This window comes from Camelina sativa, chromosome 16, assembly GCF_030686135.1.
Source record: "Camelina sativa cultivar CO46 ecotype springtype chromosome 16, ASM3068613v1".
NCBI lineage: Eukaryota > Viridiplantae > Streptophyta > Magnoliopsida > Brassicales > Brassicaceae > Camelina > Camelina sativa.
Genome location: NC_141895.1, coordinates 27,593,032 through 27,604,331, shown reverse-complemented (window position 1 = coordinate 27,604,331; position 11,300 = coordinate 27,593,032). Strand labels below are relative to the sequence as shown.

The following is an 11,300-nucleotide window of genomic DNA, read 5'->3' as shown; positions in this document are numbered from 1 at the left end:
TTCTCTTGCATAATTCTCACCCATTTCAGTGGTGCCACGTGGATTAAGATCATGCCTAAAACAAATCTTGCACAAGATCCATCTCCACTTATGTAAGCCCACTATTCCATTAAACCCTAGTTTTAAATTGTTAAAAACATAGAGAGGGTTCCGTGAATGCAGATGGCCTAATATATGTTGTAAGCTGTGTACAGCAAATTGTTCCCCACAACGAGTCCAACCGTACAAACCGTACAAGGAAGATATGGGGCCATGTGGGACATTTGGTTTGTTCTAGACCAATTTTTTAATACATTCTTCTAGTCGTCGTTCGTTATTATGTACAAGATAGCTGCTACTTTAAAATAATTTTTATTTTTGTGTGGGCAAATTTCACTATTTTCTCAATTAGTTATATATAATTCTAATAAGCATGTATATTTTGTATAAAGAACGCAAGACTCACATTATTTAACCAATTTAATAATTAAAATGTTAGGTGTTGGGACGATATCATGTATCAACAACGATTTTATCAGTTAATTCATTGACTTAAATATTCAAAATGAATAGAAAGTAATTATTATATAGTTGATGATGAATGATCCGTACGGTACATGAAAAATAATATGCATTTTGTTACTTATTTTTTTTCATTCTTAAAATTGATAAATTGGAGATAAAATCGAAAAGAAAAAAAAAAATATCACATTCTAAAAAGCATCAACAAAATATTCTCCGATCAGTCAAATAAAAAAGAAGAGAAGATCGAAGAACAAATTTAAAAAAAAAAAAAAAAACAAACAGAACACAGAGACATGTCTACTACTCTGTTTCTGTAGATAAATCTTCACCGCACAACGATGCAATGAGCCCCGATCTATCATCAGCCACACCAGACCGGAGTGACTCCACAACTTGCTCGAACACGAAGACGTTACAAGGGATATGAAGAACTCCTTTCTGCGCGTATCCGTATTCCTGAGCTGACCGATTCAGCAATCCCACGAAAACAGGGTGGTTCAGCAGCTCCGCACTCACCACGAACCGCTCCTTCTCTTCGCCAACGTTCACGGGTACGTGGCCGGATGGAACACTCGAGTCCACGGTTGCTCGCTTAACCAAGAAAACAGACTTCGGATGGTGGATGTCGCCGCTGCAAGCTCGGTTGCAGGATGATGAGTCGGCGATTCTCGAGAGACGGCGAATCAGAGGCTTCATCTTCTTTGATTCTATAGACACAACACACAGAGAGAAAGATATATATATATATATATAGAGAGAGAGAGAGAGGGACGGAGAAGTGAGCGATATATGTATATATATGGGACTATGGGAGAGAGAGAGAGAGAGAGAGAGAGCACATAGTATAGTAATGTTATCGGAGAGATGTATATACATTGAGAGGAAACAAATGGTATATGATTTATTTTCATATGTAGTCATGGTCATTTAAACCATTTGATTAACTTTCATATATGAAGTAATATTTGTTGACATGATGAGTCATGCTAAATTAAACCATTTGATAAACTACCTAATACGTTGATCATGCAAAATGAGAAATTCTCTAAAATTGGGTTGATTTTCCAAACATTTAACATTCAATTTGGTTAAATTACAAAATAGAATATTTGTTAACAACTTTAAGAAATTTGGATTGCCAAATATAAGAGTTTTAGCTATATAAATTTTATTTTATAGATTTCTTTATACTTGGTGCAACAAGAGAGATGAGGGTCTGATTTGTAAGAAGTTGGATCGTGTTTTAATTAATGAGCATTGGGGATATTGCTTTCCACATATAGTGTTTTTAAGGCTAGTGGTTGTTCTGATCATGCCAGAGGTCGCATTGTCCTGGAGGCAGTTGCAACGGGTGGTCGCAGACCTTTCAAATTCGTTAATGCTATGGCTAAACTTCCACAATTTCATGAGGTTATTGCCAACCATTGGCATGGCACGGTCCCACTATTCCCTTCTACGTCTGCTATGCATCGTCTCTCCAAGAAGCTAAAAGACTTAAAACCAAGCTTGCGTTCTTTGGATAAAGAGAAGTTTGGTGATCTATCAAAACGGACACGTGAGGCTCATGAGACTCTTTGTCAAAAGCAAATTGCAACTCTGGCTAGTCCGACTCCACAAGCGGTTGAAGAGGAGACAAATGCTTATTCTATGTGGAGTCACCTTGCTGAGCTCGAGGAAGATTATCTAAAACAGAAAGCTAAGCTTCATTAGCTGACTGTGGGTGATATGAACAATGTCTATTTTCATAAAATGGTAAGTATCCGTAAAATGCAGAACTCTATTCGTGAGCTGTGTGGTCCAAATGGGGAAATACTGCGAACTAGTGCCGAGCTAAAGGTTATTCTAACATTATTTATATTCTATTTTGGGAATGAATATTCATCTTTGACTAGTTTTTTTTTATAAAAGAGTAAATAAATAGTTAAATACAGAATTAATGTTCATCTTTGACTTTTTAGGAGGGAAAAAGGCAATTTTTTAAAAAAGTGGGAGGAAAAAAAAAACAGAGCTTGCGGCCAAATCAACGAGAAGAAGACGAATCATCAGATTTAAGATAAACTGTTCGATTTCTCTGCAAATTCAGAAATCGTAAGATTCACATTGTCGTGACGATGTCAGGACTCTCCGGTGTAGTCAGATTGGATTTAGAGCTTTCCGATGAGATTCTATCGGTAATCCCGACGGATCCTTTCGAGCAGCTGAATCTCGCGAAGAAGATCACGTCCATGGCAATCGCCTCTAAGGTGTCTCATTTGGAAGCTGAGGTAATCGAACTGAGGCAGAAACTCCAGGATTTGGAGATGTGTACGCACGAGCTCGAGAGCAAGGCTTATCGTTACGAGAGAGATATCCGAGAAGCTGATTCAAGATTTAAGATTGTCCTCCATGACAATGTGAGAGAGAGATCTATTGTCCTCCATTTTTTTTTTCGATCTTATGGATTTGATTTCTAATGTAACGTTCTTAATTTATATTTTCTGATGAAGATGAATCTCACAAAGGAACGCGATTCGCTTGTAACCACTGTAACGAACCTGAATCTTGAAATGGCTAAGGTGAATAAGCTAATAATACTTAACTGTTCCCTCGTGGCATGCACTTCTTGAGAAAGAAACAACTAATCCTTGTGTATTTTTTTTTATCACCAGTTGGAGACCTTCAAGAGGCAATTGATTCAATCCCTAAGTAATGATGATGAGATTGCTCCTCCGGTAAAGATATATTGGTTTCACCAATTTTTGTTAGTACTAAACATTCGTTCTTCTTGTGTAATTTCGCATTATCCATTTTGTTTTTTTTTTTTTTTTTTATTACAGCAAACAGATTCTGTTGATATCAGGACATATGACCAGTCGGACAAAGGTACTAAAGATGCCAGTGGAATTCTTATTGCACACAGTGAATGAGTTTACTTGATTGTTTAGCACTGAAAATATCTCACACTGTACTTTGCCAAAGCAGACCAAAGGACAAGGTTCCACCATTCTTATAGTAAATCCGTGGACATGACCAATCATCCAGTTGAGGAAGGTAATTTTGGATTATGGATGCAATTCCAGTTCAGAATATATATATATGACTTTACTCAAATTATATTAATAATGCTGATCATTTTTATTTTTTTACTTGTTAGCAGTTCCCATTTACACAGGACCAAGATTCTCTGTTTCTCCCTGGCTCACTCCACAAACTAATTCTACTGCAGGATCTCCCAAGGCAAGAACTTCTGGTTGGTACCCCTCAACATCAAGCCAACGATCATCAGCTGCAAATTCTTCTCCTCGTGGCCTCCCACTTCAAGGTTAGTAGGTTCAGTTCATAGGGCTACGTACTCATCTGTTTATTTTTTGTTTGCTTTCTCTGATGGGTTATGCATAAACTTGCGCAGCTCCTCGTATCGATGGCAAGGAGTTTTTCCGTCAAGTCAGGTTTGCCTCTTAATTTATCCTATATTTTTCTCCCTTGCTTGGGTGGTTCAGTATGTTGCGAATTTAGCCTTAAACTAGGAAGCAGACATTTCATTATCTGTTCATCATCATGCAGGAGCCGATTATCATATGAAAAATTCAAAGCCTTCTTGGCTACCATCAAAGAACTGAATGCTCAGAGGCAAACCCGAGAGGTAAACAAATTAAAAGTGGTTTTGAATTCTTGATTTGCAAGTATATAAATAAATGCTTCATATGGATTTTAAATATGTTCCGCAATTGCTACTTAGGAAACCCTGAGGAAAGCGGATGAGATATTCGGGACAGAGAACAAAGATCTATACATTTCTTTGCAAGGACTTCTCAACAAGAACAAGAGTTAGATAGAGAGAGAAAACAACAAAGGATTATATATTTCAGCCATTGAATTATTTCACCAAAGTGTGTGGGTTTTGTGGCACTAGCCGTTAGATTTCTCACATAAGAGAATGTTATGTCAAATATGATTACAAAGAAATTGGAAATTTGTCACAACGGTAACATGATATTTGACACCTATATACACATTACACACACGTGTGCAGATGAAGTGGTCGGTTTTAGAAGTTTGAAGACACCGAAAAAGAAACGAAACTAATTATATATATGGGCTAATGGGCCGACTTATAAATAACCCGTTGAGGCCCGGTAGATTTTTTCACTTTCCCTCTCGCCATACGAAATTAAGCTGGCAAAATTTTGTATCGGAGAACATTTTTTTCTGGGGAAATCTCTGTGCTTACTACTCTTTCTGGAAAGAGTTTGTTCTTAGTTTAATTGTTTTGGTGTGTAATATTTTTATCTGCCAATTTATATAACTAGAAGTGTTGTACTACACTTCTTTGGGGATTTGTGCACATAAGCTGTTCGATAAAATGTCTAAGCCGTTTTTGTACAGAAGAAGAAGTTCCATCTCATTCGGTCTGATTCAGTTCCGGAGAACGAGTATGTTTGAAGAAAGTGAAAACTTGGTATTGTTTCAGGTGAGACACAAGTCGGGTGGAGGAGGAGGAGGAGGATGGAGACCCAAGAAGAAAGTGTATCATAGAGTTGATGAGCTTGATAAAGCAATAGACTTGAAGAAGAAACCAGCTCTGATACTTCAACTGAAATCCATCATTCAGGCCCAGAAACATGGAAGCCTTCTTCTTAGGGATCTTGAGAAGCATGTTGGCTTTGTTCACAAGTGGAACTTAATGGCTGCCATTGAGAAGTACCCTTCCATCTTTTTTGTTGGAGGTGGAAACAGAGAACCTCCTTTTGTTACGCTGACTGAGAAAGCTAAAAATATTGCAACTGAGGAAGGTGAAGCTACAGAGTCAATGGAACCTATTCTGGTTAAGAATCTTAGGAAGTTGTTGATGATGTCTGTTGATTGTCGAGTGCCTTTGGAGAAGGTTGAGTTTATTCAACCTGCAATGGGTTTGCCTCAAGATTTCAAGACTACATTGATCCCTAAGTACCCTGAAATCTTCTCTTTGAAGGTTATCAATGGTAAAGTTAATCTTGTTTTAGAGAATTGGGATTCTTCACTGGCAGTCACTGCACGTGAGGATAGATTACTCCGTGAAGGAGTCCTCGAGCCAATTGAGGACAGAGGAAAGAAGGTCAGGATCACAAAGGATGGCAACTTCTTGGGGAGAAATGCGTTTAAGGTTTCTTTTCCTCCTGGTTTTAGGCCTAACGCTAGTTATTTAGAGGAATTTGAGAAGTGGCAGAAAATGGAATTCCCATCTCCGTATCTTAATGCGAGGAGATTTGATGCTGCAGATCCTAAAGCTAGGAAACGTGTTGTAGCCGTGCTTCATGAACTGATCAGTTTAACAATGGAGAAGAGAGTGACCTGCGCACAGTTGGATGCATTTCACTCTGAGTATCTGCTTCCATCAAGACTAATACTTTGCTTGATAAAGCATCAAGGGATCTTCTACATTACTAACAAAGGAGCAAGGGGTACAGTATTTCTCAAAGAAGCTTATGCTGGTTCTAATTTGATCGAGAAATGCCCGTTGATGTTGTTCCATGATAGATTTGTTGCACTCTGTGGTCGGAGAGAAGCCAATCCTATCTCATGAGTTGCAGTCTTCAATATAATCTTATACGAAAAGCCCGAGATGTGTACCCCCAAGGCATATAACCCATTGATTATGTTCCAGCAAATAAGACTCAGTTTATAGGGCCTAAACCTTATAAGCATTTTACTGTATCATTTCTTCAGAGTCATCATTATCTTCTCATGTGAAGAAAAGAAACGTACTTGTTAAGATATTAACTTTTCACCAACAAACAGAAGTGTAAATAGTATCTCTTGATTGATTGTGCTAACTTGATGAAAGCCAGAACGTGTCACAGCGTCTGATATGGTACCATGGGAGATGTGACTGGCTTATTGACCATGTACTGCGAATGTGATGTGAACTATCTTGTACATGTGGAGGTTGTGGATGCAGGTCGTATTATAATACACTTGTTTTTTTCTCTCTGTACACGACTCTCTTGATGGTTTTCTGGAGAAAACGATAACGGAATCTTCTTCGTGTTTACACACGACGGAACATTTATTTGAATGCAGGGAAAGGGGGTCCAGGACTCATGTGACTTGTGAAGGCATCATGGGAAAAGAGCCAAAGGGAAAGACAATTAAGTCGCACTCCACAATCCCTCCCCATTTTAGTCCTGAGTGCATTCATGTTCAAAAACAAAAGGTCAGTGTTTTCATTATTAGTAGCTCTTTATTTATCATTTTACAGTTTTATGGTAAAATACACAGTGCATTATAACAACCAAGTCCTGTCTCGTTCTTTTATGCTGGCCCCGTTTTTGTTTCTCTACATTGAAAGCCATCATTTTCTAAAATTGTTTTTGGAGATAAACAACAAGACTCTCTTTTTCATGGTCTACTGTTGAATGGTAATAGGCTGCTGATACATCAATTTTGCTTTGCTTTGTTGGATAAACGACTATTAGACATTTGGTTTCTCGTGATAAACTGCGTAGTTACTTGTCTGTTTTTGTTCTCAGTGAGGTTCCGTGTCTTGTTTGAACATGTTAACCAACCTATATATAGTCGAAACCTATCAATTTGAAATCCATCAAAAAGACACCTATTGGCACAAAAGAAAATCCAAAGTCAGATTCTCTAAATTTTTATTCTTTCTTAAAACTTTAACAAGTAAATGGATTCATGTCCTTGTCATTTGGCATCTCATCCAAATGAAGGGTATACAATTCAAAGCATAAAGACAAGATCTTGAGGCTGATTGAAGCATCAAGATCAATTAAACACCCCCCATTTTTGATTTTTTTTTGGTTCTCTTTTCCTTTTCTACCTTGACAAAGCCAAATCACATACCAAACGTGAGGATCAATCCGCTAACATCTCCTCGACGTATCAACCACGAATTAGAATCAATACGCTGATGTTGCATTCAGTTACAGAAAACTACTGACAAAGACTTATAACCACACTCTTTGATATTTGAATTTTCTTCTTGTAAAATACTGAAAGACACAGTTTTAATTGATTGATCAGGGAAACTTGTCTGTACATTAGACAAAGACGTAGGAATTTTTTTTTTAAACCAAAAGGGAGCCCCAGTTAGATACTTTTGGATGATGATGCATATTGCATAATAAGCAAGTTGACACATAAAAGATCAAAACTTTAGGGGTATCATTTTCATGTATGGAGGTTTTTGGTTTCTTGGGGACAAAATTCTATGGTCCATTATTGTAACAGTGGTCCTACAGTCCCAACCATTTTTCTGTGAATTATATGTGTACTGTTTTTGGACAGAAGAACACATCATGCAAATCTCTCTTATATTATTTCCCTTCGTTGTTTGGTCCAATCTGATAAAATCTCTCTCTCTCTCTCTCTGCTTTTACTTTTGAAAAATCGTTTTCAGCATTTCCAAAACCCTTCAATCTTATTCAGTTATCAATAAAATAACCAAATACATTCTCCACAAGTATGTGTACTCCTTTCTCTGTATAGTTGTAGTATTAGATCTCACCTTAATGCATCTGTCATAATTGATCTAATTATCCCAACTAATTCCATGATTATGTTAGTAATAAGTATTGCTTTTCTGGTCATTAATTGGTATATTGATTAAAACGAATAAAGGTGCCCATCTTCATCGTGAAGCTCCTCATGCATGTCTGTTCTTTTTTTTGCTTCTTACTGTTAGACATTGCTATTTTCAAAAAGTAAATCATAGACATTGTACAAAACTTTTGATTTCTCTCCATTTCTCTTTTCTTTTCTTTTGATACCCATATCTTTTGTATTGTTTCTTGATACCCACATCAGCACTTTAGTTACCTTTTCCCAACAAAATATCTTGTTTATTCCAATTGACATAGTCCAATCTGATTTCCCTAATAACTATCCACATGGAGAAAAGAGAGGACTTTCATGTATGCACCATTAACATTAAACTATATATCGTATGTATATATAGATAATATAACATTATGCTTTATGTAAACCTATTCCATCTTGGATATGATATCTGCCCACTAACCCCAACCAAACTACATAAATGATTTGGGTAGTTGGCTTTCTTTCTCTTCTTTTAAAATCTAATTTATTTTTTACACTTCGGGATATGTATGGGTGCCTAATATAGACAAGAAAGAACAATTACAAAACACTTTCCTATACACTTTTCTCTGTTCAATAGAGAAAAAAAGGTATCCATGAACAGTTAATAGTTGTAGGGATATCAAAGTGTGTGAGTGTGTGTGTGAGAGAGAGAGCAATCATATTTCCATATTCTATAGGTATTCAGATGGGTCTATGCTCCTCTATAACCACATTACTACTCTTTTATATATCTCTTCTTGAATCATCAAAATCAAGTTCTAAGTAATTATGTGACATAATAACAATATCTATATAGAATCTGACATCTATTCTGCACAAGACCCAATTAGAGGAACATCTGTGCAGGTCGATTGTGATCATAATGATTCATATTGCTGTGACTTGTGAGAAAGAAAGTGAAACTCTTTTTGAGGTCTTAATCTAATTTTCACATGAGCTTTTGCAGTGTTGTGGTTCAGTGGGATAAGACTGATTGTTAACACTACATGTAGATAGTTTCTTTTTTATAACTCTCTTTAAATTATTAATCTTTTTGAATTGGATGGTACTAATGATGAGAAATAAACAAATCTCTTGTGGCTTTTTCTGCAGTGACTTTCAGAAGACTTCACACCAAATCCACTCGGCGTAAAAGAGGAAAAAAAAAGAGAAATAGCATTTTTCTTTGGCATTGGTTAATGGTAGGTCACTGATATTCCCACGTAAAAGGAAAAACATATGCTCTCGTAGTTCTTTTTTTTTTGGGTATCATTTTAAATTTTATCCCTTTGTAATTTGTCTTTGCCAAATCCTCTCTTTACCACCACTAAATTTTCTCAATGAAAAGTAAATAAAGAAGCTTGTAAAGATATACTGGAAACGAATACAATATAGTGATCCACTAATTTTAGACTTTGCTACAGAAATTTCAGCCACTAAAAATAGTTATGAGTTTTTGTTTTCAAACAAACAAACACAAAAGTCATATGCTTAAAGGATTTGGTTTGGGGGTAATCCTCACTTTGAAATTTGAATTATCTTTTAGTATTGTGGGATTGTGATTCCGATTCACGTCATTTGACAAGCGTGTTAAAGGTTAAAGAAAGAGGTGACAAAATGTTTTTGTTCCCATTTGGGCTCATTTATTCATAGGTTTTTGTAGTCAAATCGAATTGATGGCTTAGGGGTGAAAAATGATAAGTAGGACCCAATTTCCCAACAATAAGATACAACAATAGATTAATCATATCAAATTTCAATTTAAATTTATTTTCTTAGGACATAGAACAAAAAAAGGTAAAAGCTACCAATTCATGAGTGCCCCCTTTCACAAGGTAATCTATAAAGTTTTGGTGTTCCCCATCATGACCCCTCCTCCTCTCACATCTATTTCTCTACTTTTAATTATTCTCAAAGACATTTTTGATGTAATCTATTATTATCTTTTTACATCATATCGTGTATATTGCCACTTACGTGTATATGGGAATATAATCGTTTTGTTTAGTGTTTGTTGCACTCCTAAAGATGATGTTCCCTTTATTTAATCTTTGTATCTTTGTTATTATAGTTGTATGCATTATTGAATTCACATGACAATTTATGTTTCTACGGTTTGATGACACATATTCCAAATTTATTTGTTCATTATTCAATAAGGAGTTATCTTGAATTATCATTTACTTATCTCTATGCACAAAATATTTGGATTTGCCATTTGAAATGAATGGTATTCTTTATTTTCTTAAGCTAATATTTCTAATTTGCTTTATGAAAACACGTCTAAAGTCTAAAATAGATCAAAATGAAACGATCATTTCAACCTTATGTAAAAGTAAAATAAAAAAATATATATATATATAAAAAGAAAGAGAGCAACCCCACGAAAGCTGAAATATTGGAGAAAATGGGTGTAAAATAAAAAATAATATCTAAAATGAGAAGTGGACAAGTTGCATGACACAAACCCTAACACCACAACATTTGCATATCCCATCACTTTACACCAAGTCTTCCACTTTTGCTTCGTTTGTTTCGCTTATATATTAGATATAAATAAATAAAAGCATAATCGTAGGGAAATGGTCCTTATAGATTCTTCAAAAGTCTCCAAATAATAAAGTAATTTAAAACAAACATCAATCGGTCAAGCGTCACTCTCTTTTCTATCTTTTGTTTTTGCTTGATTTGTTGCTTAGTGTGTACGTGACGATTGGTTCCTTCCCTTCATATACTCTTTATCTCCGTTTCAGAAATTTACAAATTTTAAAAGATATATACTCTTCAACGTTGGATAAAGTTATTTGTCCCAAATTGCCCGAACCCAATGCGAATAGTTATAACCAGTACTTTTTGGATGAGGTTGAGCAAGACTTGGAATCTTTACTTGGAAAAGATGATTGATATGCGAATTTTAGATCATATATACACATGGATCCTATTTGATTCATGGTCGGAATGAAATGAGATAGAAGATGGCTCAGATTACTTGCGGATGCATGAAGTTCATACAAAGGGGAGCCTTAAGTTAATGTATTTTTTCACATTCACCACCTCACATGTATGTTCCTCGATGTTTTACAAGATTTCTGTGTCGAAGCATTATGTTAATGTGTGTGTACATAATGTTAACAAAACCGATAGTGGGAGTTTTTTCTTTTCATGACATCCGATATAGTGCAAGATTTTACCAACCTTAGGTTAATTAAAGATTTTTTTTTTTTTCACTTTCGGCCTTG

At 35.7% G+C, this 11,300-nt stretch overlaps 4 protein-coding genes and 1 pseudogene across 4 annotated transcripts in view; 2 read left to right on the top strand and 3 right to left on the bottom strand.

The window, feature by feature from the left end:
- LOC109129551 (uncharacterized) overlaps window positions 1-11,300 on the bottom strand; it is a 52,781-nt gene that overhangs the window by 36,550 nt on the left and 4,931 nt on the right. The gene's annotated exons all lie outside the window — the stretch shown is intronic.
- The window catches only part of LOC104752347 (transcription factor MYB63-like), a 34,561-nt gene that overhangs the window by 18,330 nt on the left and 4,931 nt on the right, over window positions 1-11,300 (bottom strand). The window lies entirely within an intron of this gene.
- LOC104754025 (auxin-responsive protein SAUR40 pseudogene) lies at window positions 706-1,231 on the bottom strand (annotated as a pseudogene).
- Window positions 2,507-4,456, top strand: LOC104754024 (uncharacterized protein At4g15545-like). The gene is made up of 9 exons (XM_010476184.2): window positions 2,507-2,897; window positions 2,991-3,059; window positions 3,153-3,215; window positions 3,321-3,366; window positions 3,466-3,534; window positions 3,641-3,805; window positions 3,893-3,932; window positions 4,048-4,126; window positions 4,223-4,456. The coding sequence occupies exons 1-9, from the start codon at window positions 2,616-2,618 to the stop codon at window positions 4,313-4,315; spliced, it is 906 nt and encodes a 301-aa protein (XP_010474486.1). The 5' UTR covers window positions 2,507-2,615; the 3' UTR covers window positions 4,316-4,456.
- Window positions 4,610-9,467, top strand: LOC104752342 (protein WHAT'S THIS FACTOR 1 homolog, chloroplastic-like). Its single transcript, XM_019238314.2, has 2 exons — window positions 4,610-6,676; window positions 9,175-9,467. Exon 1 carries the CDS (start codon window positions 4,847-4,849, stop codon window positions 6,044-6,046), a length of 1,200 nt encoding a protein of 399 aa, XP_019093859.1. The 5' UTR covers window positions 4,610-4,846; the 3' UTR covers window positions 6,047-6,676; window positions 9,175-9,467.

Bases quoted from the DNA above. Each gene is read 5' to 3' on its own strand.
- LOC104754024 (XM_010476184.2), top strand. From the start codon at position 2,616: ATGTCAGGACTCTCCGGTGTAGTCAGATTGGATTTAGAGCTTTCCGAT. The intron at 3,535-3,640 runs GTAATTTTGGAT...ACTTGTTAGCAG, and splicing joins CAATCATCCAGTTGAGGAAG to TTCCCATTTACACAGGACCA. The intron at 4,127-4,222 runs GTAAACAAATTA...ATTGCTACTTAG, and splicing joins CTCAGAGGCAAACCCGAGAG to GAAACCCTGAGGAAAGCGGA.
- LOC104752342 (XM_019238314.2), top strand. From the start codon at position 4,847: ATGTCTAAGCCGTTTTTGTACAGAAGAAGAAGTTCCATCTCATTCGGT.